This window comes from Myxocyprinus asiaticus, chromosome 9, assembly GCF_019703515.2.
Source record: "Myxocyprinus asiaticus isolate MX2 ecotype Aquarium Trade chromosome 9, UBuf_Myxa_2, whole genome shotgun sequence".
In the NCBI taxonomy this organism is placed as follows: Eukaryota; Metazoa; Chordata; class Actinopteri; order Cypriniformes; family Catostomidae; genus Myxocyprinus; species Myxocyprinus asiaticus.
In genome coordinates, this window is record NC_059352.1 from 3,624,613 (window position 1) to 3,651,303 (window position 26,691).

At 36.8% G+C, this 26,691-nt stretch overlaps 1 protein-coding gene across 1 annotated transcript in view; it reads left to right on the forward strand.

Moving 5' to 3' along the window:
* Positions 1–1,799: 1,799 nt before the first annotated feature.
* The window catches only part of LOC127446028 (solute carrier family 12 member 5-like), a 139,042-nt gene continuing 114,150 nt past the window's right edge, over positions 1,800–26,691 (forward strand). Inside the window, exon 1 of the mRNA XM_051706636.1 lies at positions 1,800–2,040. Coding sequence (XP_051562596.1) covers positions 1,986–2,040 — 55 coding nt within the window. The 5' untranslated portion in view covers positions 1,800–1,985. The remainder of the gene's footprint in view (positions 2,041–26,691) is intronic.

Below are 26,691 nucleotides of genomic sequence, written 5' to 3' on the forward strand. Positions count from 1 at the left end.
AGTTCCCCCTTGTGTCAGTTCCAAACTAGTTGGTTTAAATTGTATAATACTGTATATCGGCATTATATCGGCCATATATCGGTTTCTAGATATCGGTATCTATTGCCAATAACTGTATATACTTTGTCGATTAACAAAAATAAGTTCCCCATGTGTCAGTTCCATAAATGTTGCTTTAAATTGCTTTATTATATATCACATTATATTGCATAATATCAGCCATATAATCGGTCTCTAGGTATCTGTATTGATTGGCAGGGTTTTTTCTTGCATTGAATTTTTTTCGGCAGTCTCCAAAGCGAAATTTCAGGCTTTGAAGTCTGGACCTCCAAGACTTATGAACAAATTATGGACAGCGTTTTCAAAGTACTTATGGACAAAGATTTCCTCATGTGTGGTATACAGTATGTTTGTTCGAATTATGCTTGATTTTAGGAAATAAACTGGCCTTGTTTGCCTTCAGATTCCTAAATAAAATAAAACCTGGTATTGAGTAGAAAACAAACATTTTCACTATCGCAGTCCCAATTCAGTAAAGTGGTCTATTTATAGGTGCTGTCAGAATTTTATAACAAGTCAAATAGAAATAAGATTTTATAAAAATGTTGTTTAGTTTGATTTCACATAGCACCTTCAAGTAAAAGATTCTGTTTCGAACTTAAAAGTTTCAAAATGCTTAGATCATGAAAAAAACGTACTGATATCCAATGTAAACATGAAATGCAGTTAAAGGAATATTCCAGGTTCAATACAAGATCAATGTACCGCATTTGTGGCATAATGTTGATTACCACATAAATTAATTTAGACTCGTCCCTCTTTTTTAAAAATAAATAAATAAATAAAAAATCGAGGTTACAGTGAGGCACTTGAACGGAGTAAATGGGGCCAATTTTTGGAGGGTTTAAAGTCAGAAATGTGAAAAGTTCCCCCTTCTGTCAGTTCCAAAATTATTGCATTAAATAGCTTGAAATTGTATCATATATATCGGCATAATATCGGCCATTTATTTGTCTTTAGATATCGGTATCGATTGGCATTGGCCAATAACAGTATCTCCATCCATTAACAAAAACAAGTTCCCCCTTGTGTCAGTTCCAAAATTGTTCCATTAATAGCTTGAAATTGTATCATATACAGTATATCAGCATTATATCTGCCATTTATTGGTCTTTAGATATCGGTATCGATTGGCATTGGCCAATAAATGTATCTCCTTGGTCCATTAACAAAAATAAGTTCCCCCTTGTGCCAATTCCAAAATTGTTGCATTAAATAGCTTGAAATTGTATCAAATACAGTAATCGGCATTATATCTGCATTTATCGGTCTTTAGATATCGTAACAATTGGCATTGGCAAAAAACTGTATCTTCTTCATCCATTAATCAAAACAAGTTCCCCCTTGTGTCATTGTTGCATTAAATAGCTTGAAATTGTATCATATATCAGCATTTTTGGCCATTTATTGGTCTTTAGATATCGATATAATCAACCATTGAAAATCCCATATCAGTCACACACTACTCCACACCTCATCTTCCTCTAGTACTGCCTTCTGAATACACAATCCATTCCGTCGCTAAGTTCCCTCTGATTACAGAGCAGTCAGCCACTACGCTCAGCATACACGAGAGAGCATGTGTGCGCGGATACCCATGTGCACGAGTGGGCAAGAGAGAGAGACTGTTCCATCATCCATTAAACTCCTGCAGCTCTGAGCTGTCGTTCCCTCCTCCTACGAGAAAGAGAGAGAGAGATAGACGGGGAGTCACTCTACAGCCAAGAGAGGAGAGGAGACCGTGACAAGAAGAGGTAAAAAACACACCATCTCTTGTTATACCCTCTTGGCAGGAGAAAGCAGGTGGGCAGGAGGCGAATCTGTCCATCTTTTTCTCATAAATCTCCTCGTTCAGCCGTTCTTTTTCTTTTCTCCCTCAAACGAAGGAGTTTGAGGAGAGAGAGGGGACATTTGGAGAGGCAAGCATGGTCAACAACCTGACCGAATGCGAGGAGGGAGAAGGCGCTGCGAACAGCCAGGGTGAGTAAAGGAATTTCTCACGGTTACAAATGCTGTAATCACTCACACAAGCAACCTACAATTATACACACAGTTTGTGTACACACACACCCTCTCGGAATGGAAGGAGGGTATGAACGGCAAGTTCTGCTGTTGCTAGCTACGACAGGTCCTCTCCTGTCCTACTGCATGGCTGTTGTGAGTGGAATAGTAATGGGCTATTTTAGTTATGTGTGTGTACATATACCAACCCACACTGTGTGTGTTCAAGCGTGGTACACTTATGCAAAGAGTTGCGATAGATGCATCAAGCAACATGGTCTATGAACTCTATGGTGTTATACACTCTTTCTTGGCTTCTCTGGCTGTCTTTACCTGTCTCTATGAGATAGCGTTCCATGCTGTGGGTCTTAAAGAGCTCTTTAGTGCCAGAAAATGTATATTTTGGCTGGATTTTTTTTAATTTTCTATTGATTTTTCCTTAAAAAACTCTAATTGACAGGTAAAAAAATATATATATCCTAGTATTTTTTAGCATTTTGGTGACATTCAATATTCGGTCGGCATCGCAAATATATAGTAAATATTCTATATATTGCCCAGCCCTACCTGCAACTATGAGGGGGGCCTTTTAGTTTGCTATAATCCTTGTACAAAAAAGAAAATTACTATTTTTTTTATTTATTTTTTTATAAAATATATTTATTATTATTTATTCAAAATCCTTTTATAAAAAATTATATATATATATATATATATATATATATATATATATATATATTATTTATAAAAAAAAATCCCTTTACAAAAGAATTTATAATTTTATTTTATATTTTATTAAAAAAATGATTGTTTAAAATACATGTATTATTATCATATTATTTTTAATATATATTTATATTTTGACAGTTGTTTCATTTTATATCACCAGCACAATCATTCCAAAAATATAGTGAATATTTAATTCCCTATGAGGTGGGCCTTTTAGTTCTGTATAAGTCATGTACAAAAAATGTGATACTTTTATATTTTATTTTATATTTTTGTATAAATTAAATTATTATGCATAAATGTATTATTTTTTATAAATGTATTATTTGTAATAAATATTAATTTGATATTATTTCTATTATTAAAGATTGTTTTGTGTCACTTGAAGGACTCCAGCAGGTCCTGACCTGTCAATAAGAGGTAGAGTTCAGTGCTGTGACTTATAGTGTCATATACAATCATCTATCAGGTCAGCATCTCATAAATTTCATCACTGTCACAGTAACGAATAATGATAGCGTCTTCCCATTCAGGAGGTGACAAAGTCAGTCAGAGGTTTGCTTCTTAACAAACATATGCATTTCAATTACATTTGAATTTCACAAAATGTTATGCCATTTATTTGGACCTGACTATCTGATACGCTTTTCTTACAGGCGTCAGGAGCTGTAGGCGTGGATTTTTAACTCTGTGGTGTTGATCTTATCAGTAGGCGGTTTTTCTCACACTACATATATCACACACAGTTATGTGGTGCAAATCAGATTAGAGGTCTGCAGTGTGCGTGAGTGAGTTTAAAATGTTTTCTTTCATCATGGTTTACCTTGTGTTTTTGTCCACCATGTTGCTGGGTCGTCATTTAGTCCAGTTATGCCAGTGGTTCTTAACTGGTTTTGCTTGAGGACCCAGATTTCATATTGGGCATCAAGTGGTGACCCAACACAGTACCAAACCTAGCCCATATTAATATATAAGCATATCCTTTGCTAACTATTCACGATTCTATGGTGAATTGCATTTTATTATTTTTTTATTATTATTTGCATTTAACAGAACAGACCTGCGACCCAATTCTGGTTCACAATTCACCAGTTTAGTCTACATTTAGAGTATAAGCTCTTGCTTCCATAGATTTGTACTTTTTGGATGTATATATGTTTTATAAACTCAAAGCCAAGAGCAGAATCAGTTACAGGTACAGTATCTACAGACACAGCAGTGCAGTGTGTTGCTGTCCATGGTGCTGAATCCAGTCGAGCAGCAGTGCTATCAGTCAGCCTTGTCTGCCACTGTCCAGGGTCCTGATTTATCCCTTTCATTACAAGCTGAGGAGGATTATCAGGAGATTTAGTCAAGTGTCGCACTGGCCTGCTACACTAAGATGAAAGGCATCCGTCCTCCAAAAATATCCTGCGTCATTCGCTCCCGCATATTCATGAGATGCTGCTCTGTTAATTATTTGTAGAACACTTCATCACAGCGTTGACAGAGAGGAAACAACATATTGTTTAAGGCAGGGGTTTTCAAAGTCAAAGACAGTGGGTCTCCCTTGTGACACAACCTACAGGATGCCCCCCCTGCCCCCCCACCCACACAAACACATCTGAACAGATTGAAAATTGTTTGACATTATTTAATATTTTTTATCATTTATTGTTTAACAAGAAAAGTGCAGAAGTTATTAACAGAATTATAACTTTTGATATTATATCATTTTACAATGGTGGAGAAAAAATGGAACAAAAACTGCTAGTTCCTAGAAAAAAAAAGAAAAAAAAATCGAAATTCCAATAACGGTCCATCTCAGTCAAACCAGTCAGACGATCTGTAACAGAGAGGAGGAGTGTGTGTGTGTGTGTGTGTGTGTGTGTGTGTGTGTGTGTGTGTGCGCGCACAAAGGACTACTGAATAGAAACTCTTCTAGAATGTCCATGTTTTTCACGTACCTCACATATGTTAACAGCTGTGCGCAGCTGGCCACATCAGTGGATTCGTCGATCTGGAGTGCAAAAAATGGGCTGTGCCTGATGCTGTCTAACACTTGCTCCTTCACATCCTGTGTCATGTCAGAGATGCACTGACCCACTGTGTTGTCAGAGAGTGGAACAGAATCAAGCTTAGAAGCCGCTGCCTCTCCTACCATCAAGGAACACATCTCTTTGGCTGCCGGCAGAATCAGTGTCTCTCCGATGTTATGTGCTTTGTCTGCCTTGGCAAAATGCAGCGCAACATGATATGAAGCGTCAGTGGCCTTTACATTTCATTTGACAAATTCTCCGACAACTTTTTTCTGACCTTGAAAGGCTTGAAGTTTTCTTTGGAAAAACTCAGGAGGTTTTCCCCACTACCTCAGCATGCTTGGTGTCAAGGTGACTGTGGAGTTTAGCAGGTTGCATGCTGTCATTAGCTAAAATCTCCTGACAAATGACACATAAAGGTCGTGGTGCATCAGCTGATCCTGTCCATGTAAATCCTAAACTTAAATACTGCTCGTCGTATCGTCGTCTTTGGTGTTTGACCCCTGAAACTGAAGGATTCGAATTTGGTGGTCTCAGAAACCATTGTAATTACAGACTAATATGTCACGTCTGCTTTATTGGCGGGCTTGACAAATACCAGAGAATCTTCACAAAGATTCTTGATATTTTTATTTTTGTTTTTTTTTTTTGCCTATTATTTTCAGAAGTTTAAATAATGTTTTAAATATAATATAATAGTTAAACTCAATATATATATATATATTAATTATTTAATAAAACATTTTACCACTCTCCGCGCCTCCCCTGACATGCTCTAGCGCCCCCCTGGGGAGGCCCTCATTTATAAAAAAAAAAAATCGTGGTTACAGTAAGACACTTACAATGGAAGTGAATGGGGCCAGTCAATACACATTAAGTATAGTAAGTATAGTATAGTAGTAAAGTATAGTCTCAAGACGTAAACATTTTTTGTGATTTTAGTGAGATCAAATCGCTTACAATCTTTGTCTGTGTAAAGTTACATCTAATATTACCGGTATCGGCATGACTACATAACCCTGTAACCCCGGTATTGAATATAACTTGGCACAGATGTGGTTAGCAAGTGATTTTATCACACTAAAATCATGTTAACATGTATAATGTTTACGTCTTGTGGCTATACTTTTGCAACAGTGTGTATTTTAGCATTTGTGGATTGGCCACATTCACTCCCATTTTGAGTCCCTTACTGTAACTCCTTTTTTTTAATAAAAGAGGGGCGAGTCAAAATAATTTTTGGTGGTAATCATCATTATGCCGCAAAAGCTGTTGATTAAGCTTAACCTGTATTGAATTTGGAATATTTTTTTAGTGCTTAAAAATTTTGATTAGAAAATTAGGATATGATTTGCAGAATAAAAGCAGTCCATGCGACTCACGGTCTATATTTCAAGTGTTCTAAAGCCATATGAAAGCTTTGTGTGAGGAAAATACTGAAATTTAAGGTCATTATTTGCTAAAAATAAATCTCATGTTTAAGTTGGCTGAAGTCTCCAAATACATTTGAGGCCTCTGCTTGTTCATTGAACTTTGCTTAAGACAGTACCATTGCATATCGATTTCTTTGACCGCCACTCATAGTACTCTACATTAAATTAAACCATCGGCTCACAGGGACTTTTACCCTGATATGGCCTTAACTAAAACATTATTAAAGACCTTTTGCAGAGGTAGACAACTGCAGTGTTGGAATAAGGGACTGTTTGAGAGAAGTCCGTTCACTGATCATCTGACACATATCACACACAAAACTGTAAAGCATTTCCTCAATCTAGAAAGCTCTCATCTGATTTGCTGGTTTGACAAATGGTTTTTTAATCAGTCTGCCTGGAAACAAAGTTATGTTTATAAGGTACCAAATTTCAGCGTACACAATAGGCCATCCTGGTATCATTGGAATACTATTTCATGAATACTGCATGTTTGGACATGCTAGAAGCTTTCTTTTTTAACATAAAATATAATTTCTTATCTGGGGTGAAGTGTGACCCTGACATGTTTTCCGTCAGATTCACCTCAGTCGGTGGACTTTAACCTGTCGTGTCTAAGGAAATGCAGTTGATGTAGGAAGAGAGCATGTAGGAGATGTTTTGTAATTCTTGGTGTTATCACCACAGTTACTGCTGTCGCAATGGAGCCGCCAACTGCATTTCTCACCGCCAAGGCCAAAATGTGTGTGTGTGTTTCAAGAGTGCAGTCGACTTATTTCAAGCTGAATAGAAGTGGAAAACAGATGAGCTGAGAGTGAAATAATGAGACTTAATAATGTATGACATCACTTAGACGAAAGATAGTGGTTCCCTTCACGTGTCACACTGGAAGTCCTGTTATGACTTTGGCAATGGATATAAATGAAAATAAAAAATTAAAATGCTCTAGAGCATACAGCTGGATTTTCCTGTTGAAATGGAACAAATGCAGTCTGTAGACGTCACAGACGTCTTCAATAAACTTTAATGTGTTCATGGACAGCTCTGCTGCATGGATGGGTGAGGCAACTTATGGGTGAGTGCCTATAGGCAAAAAATGGCAGCATTCAAATTGCATACTTCTGGATCTGCATGAGGAGAATCCATTTTAAACAGAGCGAATGAGTTTAACCTTGTCCATGTCAAGGTTATTAAAGGAATCGCCCTTATCATTAAAGCAAGAGAATATAAAGTGTTCGCTACAGTTGTGGAACAGGCAGATGTCATTTAAAGCTTTGAATGTCTCACAGAGCCCGAGTCTAATTATTAGCTTTCTGTAGTGTCTTCAGCACAAATACGGTACAGTCGCGAACACTCACGTTTATCTCTCTGCCTCATTCTGCCTTTGATATAAATCAGTCACATTAGTTCAACACCAAAGTACCAGTACAACATCAAAGAGTCACATTAGACATTTGTTATTGTTCATATGTTTTTCTCTCAAACAGTATTAGGTTGGTTTGGAATGGGCATTTGGATGATATTGTGGATCGGGGGTGTCAGCCATTGCAAATCAGGATCGAATTGGCCAATTTAATAAAAACTGAATACCGTTGCATGTCTTGAGGGTAAATCCTAACAAAAGTTTGTTCAATTAAAGGCATAGTTCACCCAAAAATGAAAATTTGGTCATTCTTTAATCACCTTAATGTAGTTCCAAAGCCATATGACTTTCTTTCTTTCTTTCTAGACAGAATGTTAAGTCAAATTATGCACCAAACATGATACTTGGGTTTGGGGTGTTTTCAAATCCCTAACCAAAACTATGAGCAATAGTAATGGTGACGCTTGCGATCACACCATCAAGGACAACCAGAAATATTGGTGTTGTGTTTAACGATCAGTTAAACTTCACAGACCACATCGCTAAGACAACCCAAACATGCAGATTTACACTGTAGAACATTAGGAATATTGGACCTTTCCTTTCTGAGCATGCTGCACAACTTCATGCCCAAGCTCTTATCATATCTAGACTGGACTACTGCAATGCCCTTCTGGCAGGACTTCCTGCATGTACAGTCAAATCACCACAATTGATCCAGAACATGACGGCGCATTTGGTTTTCAACGAGCCCAAGAGAGCGCATGTCACGCCTCTCATCAAACTGCACTGGCTGCCATTGCTCGGGTCAAGTTCAAGGCATTGATGTTAGCTTACAGAACAGTCACTGGTTCAGCACCCCCCTATACACACTAACTACTTTAAGTCATTTTGCCCTCCAGAAGTTTGCGATCAGTGTGTGAACGGCGCCTTTGAGGTGCCATCTCACAGAGGCACAAAATAGTTTTCTCTGACTTTCACTTCCACCGTTCCTCGCTGGTGGAACGACCTTCCGCACTCCACCCGAGCAGCTGATTCTCTAACTATTTTCAAGAAACATCTAGGGCCCTATTTTAAGAGCACTAGCTCTTAGCGCAGCACAATGCCACACGTCATACACGCAAAGTCAATGGTAATGGCCATTAAGTTTTGGCATTTTCGTGCAAGTTAGCGCTTAGTCTAGGCGCATTTGGGTTTGGCGAAATTATGTGTGCCAAGCACTAATGGACTGGGTCAAGGGCAATTTAATTCGGAGGTTCTTCTTTGGTCATTGCAGCGTCTTCATCCTATTATATAGTCCATTCCCTTTCAAGCACCAGCGATATAAACAAAGACAGCACATTCATAAGAAGTTGGTCGTGTAAATTGACTGTATGCAATGAATTAGAAGAATAGAAATATGGACTTACATTTTATGTGCATTAACTGCATCCATGTTGAACATCAGGCATATTTCTATTGCAGTGGCATGCTCATTTTATACGCATGGGAACTGTGATTCTCGTCAGGATTTGGATTTACGCTCCATTAAATTATAGAGAGTAGTATTATTAGTATTATAGAGAGAAGTATTATAAATCATTTTCATCTACTGACACACAAATCATGTCTACGTAGTATTAACAGTGATTGTATTGGAATGCACTTCACTTCTACCGGTTGATTCTGATTTTGAAAAATGTAATTAATTTATTGAAACACGAAAAGATTAAACCAAAAATATTTCTAAATTCAAATCACACTTCAAACAAAATGAAAATATAAACAAAAAAACAAATCCAAACATTTTACTCTCTCCAGCTTCTTCCACCGGTCCCTTTTGCAGTGACTTAAAAATCACTCTATATGACAACAGGTGGAAAAATACCAATACAAATTAGATCATAAATACAATTGTAAATATAAACATAATAATAATTTAAAAATAAACCATGACCTATAGATAGTTTAACACAAATCTCATAAATAGTTGAAAATATTTGTTTTTCATACGGTTTCAACAGTGATGGACATAATTTGGTAATCCACTGTATTTTCAGAGTTTGGACATTAACTTTATTACCACCTGCTGGTGGAATCTAAAAACTGCATATGAAGAAATTGAGTTTGGACTTTGCGTTGAGATAAGACCTGCTTTTGAAACGCCTAATGCAATGACCTGTTTCTCAGGAAAATAGCTAATTGCATTTGCACCACTTCATTAACATACAATACACCCACGGCCACTTGTGCTTTGCGCTGGCAGGAAAATTGCACTTAGAATTAGCGCTCTAACTAAAATCGGATACGACACAGCGCACGGTCATATCATGTAGCGCTGCGCTTTGCGCACTCACGAAAATAGAGCTCTTAATGACACATCTCTTTCATGAGCACTTGAGCCAATTATACTAATGCACTAATAATTTAAATAATAATAATAAATCAATATATTAAAAAAACTTTTTTTTTACCACTGTCTCACCTCCTACAACTGTATTGCAGCACTTTCATGTTATTGCCTCCTTAAAATGAATCACTTTTACTAAATGAATAAATGTAAATGCAAATGCTTGCCTTAGCCAACTCCAAAATAACACTAAAATAACCCACCTCCATCTCTGTGGGTGCACATGTATGCATTCTTCCAAGAACTGTTCCTCTGATGGTGAAATACAGATCATGCTAATACTCATTTCCATGGTTACCCATCGATGGAGAAGCACCAATGTATCTTGAGACTAACCCTGCTCAGTGTTGCAGTAGAAAAATTTGTTTTCCGAGCAAACCCCCATCACATTTTCCCAGTCGATTTAGAAGAAAGCAGTGGAGCGGATGGTTTTGAGTATTAAGATACAATGCATAAGGCATTTCCCCACACTGCAATTTTATCTGGTGTTCTTGTAAAGTTTATTTGGTAACAATTTACAGTAAGGTTCTCTTTATGCATTAAATATAATAAAATAACAATGAACAATATTTTGTAACGGCATTTATTAATCCTGGTCAATGTTAATTTATCAAAACACTACTGTTCATTGTTTATGTTAGTTCATAACGCATTAACTAATTTTAACATATACAATTTTTAATTTGAAAAACGTAGTAGTATATGTAGAAATGAACATTAACCAAGATTGATAAATGCTTTTAAAGTATTGTTCCGCATTTGTTCATGTTAAATAATGTATTTAACTAATGCTAACAAATGCAACCTTGCTGTAATGTGTTAGCATTTATTTTTCTTACCCCATTGGCAAATTGTTTTTTCTTTTTGTTAGCATAAACCTCACTAAATTTTGTTTACTTACAATACAATAAAATTGTATTCATTAAAATGTGTTAATGCATTAGGTATCATGAACTAACAATGAACAATATTTTTTACATCAAGCATAAATCTTGGTTAATGTTAATTTATTAAAATACAATTGTTCATTGTTAGTTCGTGTTAGTTCAAAATGCATTAACTATGTTTACAGACAAAACTTTTATTTATTTTATTTTTTTATCCCCTTTTCTCCCCAATTTGGAATGCCCAATTCCCACTACTTAGTAGATGGCTACTCACCTCAGCCAGGTGGCAGAGGACAAGTCTCAGTTGCCTCCGCTGAGACTGTCAATCCGCGCATCTTTTCACGTGGCTTGTTGTGCATGACACCGCGGAGACTCACAGCATGTGGAGGCTCATGCTACTCTCCGCGATCCATGCACAACTTACCACGTGCCCCATTGAGAGCGAGAACCACTAATCGCGACCACAAGGAGGTTACCCCATGTGACTCTACCCTCCCTAGCAACCGGGCCAATTTGGTTGCTAGGAGACCTGGCTGGAGTCACTCAGCACACTCTGGATTCGAACTCGTGACTCCAGGGTGGGTAGTCAGCGTCAATACTCGCTGAATTACCCAGGCCCCCAAAATGATTTTTTGTGGTAATCAACATTATGCCACAAATGCTGTCGATTGAGCTTACATAACTTGTATTGAACCCAGAATATTCCTTTAACACCTTTTCCACCGTTCTTACCGTTTTATCCAATGTGTGCGATGTATGTTTACGTTTTGACGTGAGAATAATCTGATGATTTCAAATCTCATGTAAACGTGTTTTCTTGTATTGTCGGATTTTTCGATTAAGCAGATTTTTGGTTGTTATCAGCATGTTGGTGTGCATGTAAACATTGAAAATATCTGACGATATTATGCATCATTCAAACTTTTGACAAAATTCAAAGATAATCATGGCTTTACGGAATCCACTGCAAACAAGGATAAAAGCTGTCGAGCGACGGTGATGCACTGGAAGACATCACCCCCACCTCCCAACCGTGGAATGGTTCGAAAATAGTCACATTTAAATCCGTACGAGGAGTTTGTAATTGGTGCTGTATGGGGACAGAGTGAGGAGGGACAGAGATGAAGCTACTGGAGGAGAATAAAAGGAATGCTGGGTAACTGGCCAGCCTGAGAGACACAAATCAAACTCGCCCGCCTCGGACTGATGCCCAACACTTCATTACATCACATACTTTACATGTGAGATGTGAGTAACAATTCATGCTAAATCTGACAGATGACTATAAATAACACATTTATGTAGAACTTTACATTTTTAGCACAAACCCTTTCATGATAAAACCTACTCTGTAGAGAATTGAGCAGCACCCAGAGCAAGTGGGTTATTTCTATTCAACCAAAATGCAAACAAGAACGCACTTAGAACTTGCAAAGCATACTTGTTTAATTTGTGAAGATGTCCGTACAGCTAGACTGCAAAGTATTTGGTGTAGTGATATGGTAAAAACTCTGGAACCAAGGGACAAAATTCCCTCACATTTTTATTTAACTGGCACAAGCTTGGTTTTCATCACTGTACTTTTTTTAACATAGTGGATGTAAACACCAATATCCAAATAAAATCTCCAAAATGCACATAAAAACATGGATATTCTCGTTTGAGGTGGATACAGTACATTTTTATGCTATAAGACCTGAGCACATACTATAATGGAAACACATTAACCAAACATATCACTATAAAAATTATATAGGAATATAGATGTGCATTAAATAATACATGTGACTTTGCCTCAACAAGCAGTGCAAATACATAATTTGCTTAGAGAATATCATTGTGTAGCATCTGAAATGTTGCCCTGGTTATTGTGAAATGCCGGACACAGAATTTCAAATAATCAAAATGATAGGCTACTATTTCCTCCCAGAACTCTTCGACGCTCTTTCGCTCCAAGACATAACGGAAGTAATTTATTTACAATTTATTACATTTAATAAAAGAGCCACATTTTCTCTAATTTCCATTTCTGTTTTATGCCAATTCCCCCAGATGTAACAATTTTGTTCTCTTGAACACATGGGGTCGAAAAGTTGCTTTATTCGCAAATTGTTTTTGCACTTTCGATATAGTGCAGAAACTTGGATGGAAACATAACTACTGACGTGTCTATGTGCTACGCTACTTCTATTGCTCTAAAACATTGATTTTCAAACTTTTAGATGCCAAAAACCCCAAATATGATGATATCCTTAAGAAGTACTCCCTTACTAAAATATTAAATCAGCTTTATATTTTTATGTATAAATACCCAATTTTACTGTGTAATAATAATAGTGTGATGTTATAAAGATAACGTGATAGCGAAATTAAGTAATTGGCTTTTATATTGTCATTGTACTAAAGCTCAAATATGATTTAATATGATATGGTTTAATTATGGTTACTGTAGTAAAACTATGGCTTTACTGTAGTTGTAACCATGAGTTTCATGTTTGTTTGTTTTTTGGTGGAAACCATGGTTTTATTATAATAATATTGTATTATAAGTAAGTAACTTTTTTTTAATTTTTTTTTTTTTATGTAGGTTAACCATGGTTAATCTTGTGGTTATTATGGTTTTACTACAGTAACCGTGGTGTTGGTAGTAAAACCAAAATGAATACAAAATTATGATTTTATTACCATAGTCTACATTTTCCTGCATTATTACAATGGTTTCGCTACAAATATCAGGGTTAAAATATGGTTAATCTAGTAAAACCGTGGTAAAAAAAAATTGGACTGAATAAAAAAGGGCTTCGTAAAAAACCTATAAAACCTAAAGCTGTCAATAGAATAAAATAATCATGATTAATCTCATAATTTTCCAACCAGTCTTAAGAAAGCAATATAAAAGAGTAATTTTGTCAAATTCGTTAATTTCAAATTTTTTGGTACGTTTTTACACTTTTTATTTAAATTTTCATCCTTGCGGCACCCTGGAAGTCCCCAGACCCCAGTTTGAAAACCCCTGCACTGTGATGAAGTAAAGCAGGAAGTTCAGCACTTGTTGCGCAAAACAATAAATATGTCCACTGAAGATGAATGAGAAGCAAGCAAGTAAAAGATCGCAATATATCACGGTTTTGAAACGCAATACACAAAACAATTAAGGGTCGGTTTAGGCCAAATGCGTTTATGCACTAAAAAGGCTAGATGCAGTGCAATAAATAAACAGAACACAGATTCTAGACGTGATTTTAAAAGATGAATTTCTTTGAAAAAAAGGCACAGCTACGTCAAAGACATCTGTCTAGTGCATGTCTACATAGAAAACAATTGAAAAACGTGCATTTGGTTTAAAGGGCACGTAAGGATTGCAATGTTTATTATATCACAGATTTCAGTATATTATAATGCCAGGTCCCTGCTGATTCCCACCCATAGCTAGGACTTTAGCAGTAGCATGCAAATGTCAAGGTACAGTTTATGAGTATGGTTATCATTCAGTACCATGGTATATATCTAAAGTACAGTGGTACTGTACTACCATTTGATACCATCACTTCGCTCAAACTTGAAAAAGTACGGCATGACAGAGGCACTGTTATTGCTTTAGAGAGAGACAGCGAGTGACTGCTTCTCTTCTCCAAAAGTAAATCACAGCTCACCTGTCAATCTGCCATGGACATCATGTGAGAGAAAGACAGAGCGAGAGAAAGAAATAGAGAATATTTCTATTCGCTCTTATATGTCACACTTAGTGTGATGTTTTAAGTATTTTAAACATATGTTGAGGAAAGAGAGTCTTTGGAACATGACGGCGGTCCCACGGGGGTCCACAAGCACATCTGCTCATACATTCAAGAGCAGGCAATCATTTTCATGAATAATATTATTGCAGCCGTGTGGCATTCTTAATGTTGGTCTAATACAGTGCTTATGAATCTTATGTTTACAGTGTTATTGACTCCAGACTCAGAGTTTACTTGAACTTCACTGACATGCTACAATATGTCGACGTTGTTGACAGAGCACAAACTACATTCTTAAGTTTCCATTGGAACAGAAAATCCATATTTAATCATCCAATTGCTTGATTTGCTTGTTTCCTTGATTGCGAGAAATAAAAGGCTTCAAACTGTTGAAATGAGAAGTGCAGAATAATCATTTATTTTTAATCATTTATAATCATTAATATTATGATTTCTTTTTTTTTTCTTCTTTTTTTCTCCCGAATTTGGAATGCCCGATTCCCAGTGTGCTCTAAGTCCTCGCGGTGGTGTAGTGACTCGCCTCAATCCGGGTGGCGGAGGACAAATCTCAGTTGCCTCCGCGTCTGAGACCGTCAATCCACGCATCTTATCACGTGGCTTGTTGAGCGCGTTACCGCGGAGACATAGCGCCTATGGAGGCTTCACGCTATTCTCCGCGGCATCCACGCACAACGCACCACGCGCCCCACTGAGAGTGAACCACATTATAGTGACCACAAGGAGGTTACCCCATGAGACTCTATCCTCCCTAGCAACCGGGCCAATTTGGTTGCTTGGGAGACCTGGCTGGAGTCACTCAGCACGCCCTGTATTGGAACTCGTGACTTCAGGTGTGGTAGTCAGTGTCAATACTCGCTGAGCTACCCAGGCCCCTTATTATTATGATTTCTTAATTATTTTTTTTTTTTTTAAATATTCATATTTGAAAAATGTCCATCAAAGTCAGGTGGTGTAACCAACATGTAGGTTGCCAAAAAACAACAACAAAAAACATAAAACACAGAAGACTCCTTAAGACTGTCATATATTTTGACATTTTTGTTATGAAAAGACAGATTTTGTTCAGGTCATTATGTGTAACCCCTAAAAAACATCTTAATATTCGTAACTCAAAAATTCATTATATTTGCAAAAAACCAATACCAAAAAATCTATTTCTTGTAGAAAATTCCAAAATTCTTCATTCAAAAATGTATGAAACCAACATAGATACAAAGATTAGATTTTTACAAATGTGACACCTGTGTTTTAAACTAGATTTTTAAAAGATTTCTAATTTTTATAACCTCGGACAACCATATTTGTCAATGACCCAAGGACTCTATAAAATGGTTTGGCAAATGCAAAATTGCTTTTTGTCCTGACATAATTCCTACTGAAAAGGAAGATTGGGGGCTATAAACAATAGCTTTAGTTTAGGTCACATTCTGGTAAAACAAAGATTTGTTACTTGCTATAGCTGATCTGAGGCAGGTAGTATTTTCAAATTAGGGGAAGGGGCATTCTTATCCTAGAGAACATTTTATTAGGCAAAAGTTTTTAAACGCTCCTGTAAATATATGAATAGAAAATAAAAGACAAAAAGACAATAAAAGAAAAGTAATAGCATCTCCTCAACAATACCTTTGAGGTATCATTCAAATCTGTAGCACAAACATTGCAGGATGAATTGTGCAACAAAGTTTTCCTTGTGGTTAATAACTCTACTGTTTGAGCAATAGTAATAGTGATGCAAGTTCGACCAATAATGTGTGTTAATGTTGTAAAAATGCCACCTCGCTGGCCCAATGGCGGAATCCAGCAAAGTGGTGAAGAGTATCTGCACGTCCGTCTTTTCTGGTGCACATCTGATTTTGGCGTCTTAAACTAGTTTGTTTTAGTTAAGAGCAAATCTGACTCCATTAATAACACTATGTAACACAATTTTTGTTCCAGGGTAGTAAGTGTTATTTCCTTATTGCTTATACCTCAAAAGTATAGAAAATGGCTATTATTCCCCACAAACTTTGCTTTTGTGACCAGGACAGTGATATTTTGAAATTGACCTATTTCCAATGAGAAAATGGGCGAATTTGTGTCTTTTCGTTCTAAAATCAGAAAAAAACAACATATGAATCCAAGTTAACATATATTTATACTAAAGTAATACAAAAATGACTACAAAAGTTTTAGAAGTGAGTAGTTTTTCAAGATTTACGATTATACTGTAAATCACTTTCATGAATCAGCCCCCAAATGTACTCATCATACTTCAAGGCATCCAGCAAAGTCTTGATGCTGTCGTAATCCTCTTTGAGGTGCACCGAGTGAGCCAGGGGAAGAAACGGGTACTTGTTACCATTATGGAGCAGCACAGCTTTGAGGCTCCTGGATGAGCTGTTAATGAAGAGGCGCCACTCATTCTGGTTACAGGCGATTCCGATTGCCTCGAACAGACTGATCACATTTTGGCAGAAGCAGAGCCCATCTTGACAGGTGAAGAAGCTGGAAAAAGGTTGGTGACGCTTCCTCTGATCTGCACCACTTATCTGATACACTTTCATCCAACAAGTTCCACTGCTTGAGCCTAGATGTCAAAAGCTCGGCATTGGACTTGGTGAGACCAAGATCTCTAATCAAGTCATTGAGGTCTTTTTGGTTGGGGTAGTATGGGTTTCTCTCCTCAGCTCCACCTCTGAAATTGTCATCTGGATCTACAATTTCTTCCTCGTTCTGCTCTCTTCTAAAGACGGCTGTTCTCTCTCTCTCTGGAGGAGTGGGTACGGGGAGCTCATGGCAGTGTGGCACCAGGGCGATGGATGAAGGAAGGTCTGGATACGTGATAGCAGGTGCATTCTTGCCAGTCCGACATTTGGAAGGGTCCACCATGCAGAAGTAGCAGTTGCTTGAGTGGTCAGTGGGTTCCTGCAAAATTCTTGGGATAGCGAACTTCATGGCTCTCTTTTCCCCTCTGTACCATCCTACAAAAATAAATTTATTTCACCCATGACTAATGTGTAAGAGATCCTCGCAACATTTTTCATATATGATATATTTTTTCAATAACATTGAAAATTGTAAAATATTTTAAATTAAAAACGTTTACAATTTTAAAAATGAACAAATGTTATAATTTAAAATTTAAAAATGTTAAAATTTACAATTTTCATACTAAAATGAATGATTACTACCACAGATTATCAATTTCTAATTAGTAGTTTTGCTTAGTTTCTATAGATCTGTATACACTGTATTACATTCATGTAATATTATCTCTAGACAGAGGTAAACGACTAATACCAGTTGGATAAGGCCGACCAACATACCATTACCCAAATAGTAGTTTTGTTTAGTTCTATAGTTTCCTATTACATTTGACTAGAATAATATTAGCATTAAACAGGGGTCATGACTACATATATATATGGATCAGATATAATGTTTTTTACATACAGATCTTAGGTGAGTTTGAGGTGATTCTGAGCAGAAGGGGAATGAAGGAGGAGGAGGAGGGGGGAGAGAATGGGACAGATGTGGAAGAGCAACAATGAGGAGTGAATATGCAATCTTTGCTCAGTCAGGTGTGGTGCCTCAGGAAGAGATGCTAACTGTGAGAAAGTTCATATGTTGATTTTCTCATCATGCATTTGCTCCTTGCCTCCCTGGGGAGTTTTGTCCTTTGAATGCAAACACCTTGGCGCCCCGCCTTACAGTGTTATTAATTAAAGTTATTATAGCACTGAGTCCCAGACTCTGTGGTGCAGATATATTTAGCATAACTGAGCAGAATTACGTATATTAGTATTTATAAAATGTGAATTGTGCCGTGCAGTAAGGACAGGTGATGTTTGCTCCACAAACCCTGTTTTGAAGAGCCACACTACAGCACATCATACTGACACACTGAGCTGTAAATCTACTTACACCGCAGCTGTTTGGATGCATCCCAAATCGCCGGGAACCCTATCACCGTCTCCCAGATAAGAGATCAATTCTACTGTTTGATCCTCGGGCTAAAATACTCTGCTGTCCTCTCTGATTACACTGTCCAATGAAAAGATCAATGCTCTGTGAGTCTATCATCATGACTGAATTATCTGACATTACTTGTAGCAAATTAGAGACGAGTCAATTAGCTACTCTTTTTTTTTTCTCCCCTTTTCTCCCCAATTTGGAATGCCCAATTCCCAATGCACTCTAAGTCCTCGTAATGGTGTAGTGACTCACCTCAGTACAGGTGGTGGTGGACAAATCTCAGTTGCCTCCGTGTCTGAGACCATCAATCCACGCATCTTATTGCGTGGCTTGTTGAGCGCGTTACCGCGGAGACACAGCACGTGTGGAGGCCCACTCTATTCTCTGCGGCATCCACGCACAACTCACCAAGCGCCCCATCGAGAGCGAGAACCACACATTATAGCGGCCTATTTGGTTGCTTAGGAGACCTGGCTGGAGTCAATCAGCATGCCCTGGATTCGAACTCGCAACTCCAGGGGTGGTAGTCAGCATCAATACTCACTGAGCTACCCAGGGCCCCTTCTATTAGCTGCTCTTAAAGTCAAGCAATGAAATCAAAGTTGATCCTGTTTACTTTGTTAATGCATATTCCTGGTTTTAGTGTGAACGAATTCATCGGCAAGCAGATTACTATTGTTCATACTCTCCTTCGGGTTAGGGATTTGAACAAACCCCTTACCGAACGTATTAACTCTTTAAGCTCTGAAGGTGTTTTTTTAAAGATTTTCTGTTTCAGTGGCATACATAAAATTAAAGGCTTAGAACTCGACAAAAAAATAAATAAATAATAAAATAAAAATACAAATAAAAACAAGGAATGTCAAGTGCTTGATATCATTTTAAAGAAAACTTTTCAAAAAAAATATTATATAGATTATGATAAATTCTGAGACTTTCAGCCTAAGAAACTGCTGAAAAATCACAACAACAAAAGTACTTGTGAATAAGGCTTTTGTTTTGTTCCCAGTCATGTCACCTGTACTTGAGTAAAATTTTGTGTTGATACAAAAAAGTTATCAAAATTTATAGCATTACAAAAATAATGTATCCAAGTGTCCAGAAACGTCCCCAAACAAATGAAACATAATAATTGTACCTAATAACTAATTACACAACAATGACTAAAGGTATGCTCTCTCTCCAAAGAATGCAGGCATGAGTAACAAGATCTCAATCAGTTCCGTTCTGTGTCATTTGAGCCATCATTGAGTCTGTGTCATGTACTTGACGCCATCTCCTGGTGGCTATATGTAATTAGAGTGAAAAAGCCTCTCTGCCCATATTTGGATGACTTCCACCTCTGGTTGCAGCGATCTGAATTCTAATACGATTTGTTTAGCATTCCATGACGCTGGACAACACACTATATAATTTCCGATGAAGTCATCTGATCCAGGAAAGCTAACGTGTTTTTAGCTAGATAGCACATTATGTGCTGTGTGCACTTTGTGTTTTGTGTGGATTATCTAAAGATCTATGCATCCGATTACCTTGTGTGTGGGCTTGTTTTAATTAATCATCTTTATGTTCTGTTTATTTTTTGTGAAGTTTTAAGCAAAAACACGGCATATAAGCAACACTTGTTTACATTTAACGTATGTCAAAGACATGTACTTAGCTATTACTCGCTACATTTTTGTCAGTGAGTACAAAAAATTGCCTGCTTTTATTCTACTCTTTGAGAGCTTTCCAACAACATATGACACATGGCTATTTGATCAGTTTGATATTTTTACCAATTACAATAATATGTGCAGTGCAAAATTATTTATAAATTATCAAAATGGAACATTTCTGATTTGTCTGCAAATTTCAATGCACTTGTTCAGTTTTGGTCATAATGTCTACATGCATTGGAAAGTAGAGCTTCTAAGCTTTAAAGCGATACTTATTTTGTGTTGGTCAAGACTGCAGTTATTAATATTTTGATCATTCTTTTTTTTCTCGCGGGCCCACCCATCCGAGCTTAAAGGGTTAAACTTTGGAGAGTAACTCGTCCTGCACTTTTTGTTCTATGGATATGGATGATACTTCAAATGTGTGCTATTACTTTTCAGAGCAATTAGACTCACAATAAAACGGGCAAAGAAATCCCCTAGACTTTCATTGTGCTTTGCTGTACATGTGTAAGGTGACCAGGTTTCCGTTTGAGTCTCTAGTCATGTCACAGCCCTCTGATAAAGAGTGTCAACATCAAGCAGATCTGCTCTGTGCTGGTCACTGATCCTTTTAGTTCTGCGTGGACATCTGATCCCCAGCTGCCTGTCACCCTCTGATCAGATCTAATGCTTCCAAATCCCAAATTATTTTCACTCTGCTCTCCTGAACACATTACACTGGTATAGAATATGTTCAGACATGTAGCCCATACATGCACAGGGTGTCCTTGCAATTGCATGTTTTTTGACATGTGCCATGATAAAACCACCATATTCTTTGAAGTACCTTGGTAAATATTCATATACCATATAAATATCATGATGAATGGACTTGGAAATCATTCAGTTCACACTCCCTTACAAAAAAAAAAAAAAAAAATTGCTGTGGTGGTAATACTATAGTACATTGAAGTAGCTATTATAGGACAAGTACAATGGTTATAATGGTATTCATTAGAGTAACTTGGAGCACCATGTAAATACCATGGTATATGAAGACGGTAATGATTCGGTACTATTGTATATACATCAAAGTACAATACTGTTACCTTCTGAGACCTGCAACATGCATTTTATAGGGGTTACCTGAGATTAATATCAACGTGTCTGCTTTAATGTTGCAGGTTGGGATTTGAGTAGATAAAACAGGTTCTAGATCAGGTTGGCTGGTCAGACTCTAATCTGATCTCGCGCTGGTTCTGACCTCCACGCTCCCATGGCCCGAAGCTCATTTCATGGGCTGTCATCATTAATCCCCCAATGGAATGTGACCAGAGAGCGTTTGATTCACCAGCCAGGTGGAGAGAGAGAGAGAGAGAGAGAGAGAGAGAGAGAGAGAGAGAGAGAGAGAAGGAGGGTTTGTGAGAAAGGGAAAACAATGTTTAAAGGCCGAAACATACTTCACTCAAGTACGCGAATGCAGACATGAGTGCTTGGCCGACGCATGGCCTACATGTGGTCCCGTTGTACATACTCTATGTGTGCTCTTGCGTTGCTCTGGCGGTTACATACCTCACACCACAAGGGGGCGATATAGTTTTTTTTAGGCGCCACGAAACCGAATCACGAAAATTTGACTCTGTGGTCCGGTGTTTTATGAAGTCAAAAAGCCATCCCAACATGTCCAAAATGACTGGATATCCATAGCTAGTTGCGGCATCTCCGCTGCGGACACCTTTCCATTTCATCCTGGCTCGGACAAACCGGTCCCGTAGTTGTTTCCATTTTGTCTTTACAGTGTCATTATCAGAATTTAGGGAAGCTGCAATTTCTTGCCAAGCATTTTCAATCGCTGTTTTATTTGAATGGAGAGGGGATGAGGGGGTCATAAATATGTTTGTATAATCTAAATTGTTTGGCAAGACTCTCCTCAAATTGCTGCTCCGCCATGACAGTTGTTGACTGAAAACAGAAAATCCGCTCTAGCGCCCCTTGCGGCAATGCAGAGAATGCAGCGCATACTTGCGTTTGGTTATGAATTGAGCGATGACACATTTCACTATGCAACGTCACATGGAATATTAAACAATTATAACAAATTATACCATGATGTATATACAATTTAAATTTTATATATATATATATATATATATATATATATATATATATATATATATATACACACACACACACACATATATATATTTAACATTGTAGTATTTCATATATTTTATTTGTTAATTTATTTGTTTGTTTGTTTTTTATTTTATTTTTTATTTTTTGCTTTTAAGGAATTTTGGATTATTTAGGGCTTAATTGTTATTAAATAATGTCGTAATGCAAAATAACAAAAATTCTTAACAATTTAAATAATATGTGTAATATGAAAGAAAATTTTTCACATTAAAATATTGAGATTTGGGGGAAATGTGCTTAATTGTCATGAAAATAATGTCAAATTGCTAAAAAAAAAATCATAATTGTCGTTAATACTTAATTTAAATTATATCATTGTTTTTTTCTTTCGTTACTGTAAAAAGGACATTTTGCACAGTAGCACATTGAAAAATGGGGAAATGTGCTTAATTGTCATGAAAATATATTGCAAATGTAAAAATCATATTTGTTGTCAATACTTAATTTAAATTATATATATATATATATATATATATATATATATATATATATATATATATATATATATATATATATTTATTTATTTATTTATTTTTTTTTTTTTTTCATTATAGTAAAAAGAAGTAAATTAGGGTGGAAAATGTGCTTAACTGTGATAAAAAACAAAAAATTTTACAATGCAAAAAATGTTAAACATTGAAATATTATAACATTGATTTACCATTATTGTAACAAGAAGGACATTTTTCACATTACAATATTGGAAATTGGAAATTTATGATTGTCATAATACATAACAATTTCAATAATACAGCATTGTTTAGTTTTTTTAACATTATTTTAATAAGAAGTACATTTTTCCACATTACAGTTATGAAAATAAGGGGGTAAATGTGCTTAATTGTCATTAAAATAATGTAAAAAAAAAATGCCCAGATATTGTAATAGTCTTAAAATAGGCCTGATTTGTGCTTGCAAATTCGACATATTTGAAATTTATGCTGTTGATGTGAAGAGAAATGTTTGCACCCACACTAACTAAAGTGTGAAATCTGTGTTTACAGTCTTAACTTTGTGATATGGCTTGCCAAACGCATAAACTCTTCAGCAGACAAATGAGTGTGTTTGTGTTTTGTTTGGCAGTCCTCTCCTCCTCCGACCGCCTTCTCGCCCATAAAGAGGTATAGCCTTTGTCTTCCTGTGGAGTCAGTTGCCATGGCAACGTGACTCTGCATTCCTCCTTACCTGCTGTTTTTATCAATTCGCACTTTAAGTGCTCGCACTGCGTCGCCCGCTCGATCTCTGTTTAAGTCTTTTTTTGTGTGACATGGGCGAGAAACCAGAGAACTCTACGTAATGTTTATTTTTTCCCCTGTGGTCAACTTATAAAAAGGCTTTCTGCATCAAAAACTTTTACTGTTTATTTAGTCAGTGTACATAGCTTCTTTTGAATGGTTGTCAATGCAGCCCAGAATGGTGTAGTTACCGCATCTACCTGGAGGGGCTAACAGGCTCATGCTAACCAGCTAAACTCTGACCTATTGATGTATTCGGGTGTCTGACATCAGAAATCCAAGTTGTTTTTGCAGCTTAGCTTCAATAAATGGTCTTGTTGGACTGTGGAGGAAGTTTTCAGCCCTCTCAAGGTCAAGAAATTTTAGATTTTTCGTGATATGACCATTGGCTTGTGCCACAAACATGTTAAGGCATCATAGGCAGAAAATGTCGTATTTTACTCCAAAATAAAAAAAACAAACAAATGAGAAATAATATTTTGCATATAGAAAATTAAGCCTATTTTTATGGGCCATAAATATGTTTGGCATTGTGAAAATATTTTCATTTTACCCCCAATTCTCATTTATGCAAGGCGAAAAAAGATGGTCATTATGATATTCTCATTACCGCAACATAAAAAATTGTATATTATTCGAATTGTAAAAAAAGTATAAATAGTATTTATACATCATAGTAGTACTCCCTTGGTACCGCATTTCATTTTCACTGATTTTAGTTTTAAAAAGTCATTGCATAACAGTATGCTCTACGGAAATGAAAATAATAATTTAAAACAGGAGAGAAATGTTGATTTAACATTATTAAAGGATTAGTTCACCCATAAATTTTAATTCAGTCATTGTTTACTCACCCCTGTGTTGTTATAACTCTATATGACTTTCTGTCTTTTTCTTAACACAAAGGGAGAAATTGTGAAAAAATATTGTGCTCAGTGATGTCATACAATGGCAGTTTATGGTGACCACCTCTTCAAGCTTCAAAAGAACTCAAAAGTATAATTCAGAAGTTTAATAAATTATTCCATGAGACTCATGATTGTTATGAAAGCATACGATAAGATTTGGCGGAAACAAACCGAAATCGAATGTATTATTTAGTGAAAATGTTCACTGATCGTTGATCTCCTGTATGCGTTCATGATAGGACACGAGAGCAACAGTTTACGCAGCTCCCATTGTGATATGGACATAGAAATGCATAAATTCTTCAACTACAAACTCTTCAGACATGTTTAGTAAGTTCTGTTCTCTGTTTTTTGTGCAGTTGTGTTGTGTTCTGTTGTCACTATCGTTGTGTTGGACCTGTTTTTAGATAAACAAAATGAGTTTTCGCTTGAACGCACCAATGTCGCGAGGGGGCTGCGTGAACTGTTACTCTCATGCCCTATCATGAATGCACACAGGAGATCAACGGTCAGTGAACATTTTCACTAAATAATACAATAGATTTCGGTTTGTTTCGCACCAAATCTTATTGTATGCTTTCATAACAATCATGAGTCTCATGGAATAATTTATTAGACTTCTGAATTATACTTTTGTGTTCTTTTGAAGCTTGAAGAGGTGGTCACCATAAACTGCCATTGTATGACATCACTGAGCACAATATTTTTTCACAATTTCTCCCTTTGTGTTAAGAAAAAGACAGAAAGTCATATAGAGTTATAACAACACAGGGGTGAGTAAACAATGACTGAATTAAAATTTTTGGGTGAACTATCCCATCCATCCATCCATCTTCCAAAGCTCTTTGTCCTGTGTTGGGTCGTGGGTAGTGCTGGTGCCTATACCAGCTGTCTTGGGCCAAAGGCAGGGAAACATCCTGGACAGGTGGCCAGTCCATCACAGGGCTAACACACACAGACATACACATTCACACTCTCACTCTCACCTACGGACAATTTAGAATTTCCAGTTCACTTAATCTGCATGTTTAAAACATGCACCCAGAGGAAACCCACACTAACACAGGGAGAACATGCAAACTCCTCAGAAAGGCCCTGTGTGAGCCGGGACTCAAACCAGGGACCTTCTTGCTGTGAGGCAACAGTGCTACCCACTGAGCCAATGTACTGTTAAATGGGAAAAAATAAATGAACTGTTTTATCAAATAGTTGTGTGTACTATATATATTTATTGTTACTGAAGTATCTTGTAATTCCACTTGCGTCAAAGTCAATCGCAAGCCAAAGTGCTGCACTTGAGGTACACTATTTTAATGGCATGCAGAGTTGCTACCAATGAAGTGTTTCATATCAGTCTGCCTGACCAATGTTAACTAACGCGTGATGGGACGTGTGTAGGTTTTACTAGGTTTTAAAACAGAGCTTTGGCCAATCAACTTGACACTCAGGAACTCACCCAACACCCTCGTCTAGAAAGCATCGCCTCCTGGCGAGTACTCTCCAATCTGTAATCAAACACACTCCTGTGGCAGTCTAGGCCCACTCCCTCAATTTCAAGCAATTAAAACTCTCTTGATTCATACAAGCACCTAGTGACCTCTTAAAAACTGAACTTAAGTCAAGTCAAGTCCAGTCATTTTTATTTGAATAGCGCCTTTCACAACACATCGTTTCAAAGCAGCTTTACAGAAGATCATACATTAACAGAAAATTAAACTGTAATATCTATAACGTCTTAGAGCCATCATTGTGTAATTTGATCAAATATGATTGTGAATTGTGTTTAAAAATAAGTAATTAAATAATAATTGTATTTATAACCCCAGTGAGCAAGCCGAAGGAGACTGTGGCAAGGAACACAAAACTCCATAAGATGTTGGTTAATGAAGAATAATAACCTTGGGAGAAACCAGACTCACTGTGGGGGCGAGTTCCCCTCTGGCTAACATCATGAATATAATGCCAAAATTACTTATGTATAGTGCAAGTCATGGTGTAAAATTATTAAACTAAGTAAGTGTTAAGGGTCAGTGTTTAAAATAAAGATTTTGTATGAACTGTAAGATTAATGACTAATGTCTTTGAAGTCCATCCTGGATTAACTGCAGAAGTTTACAGAG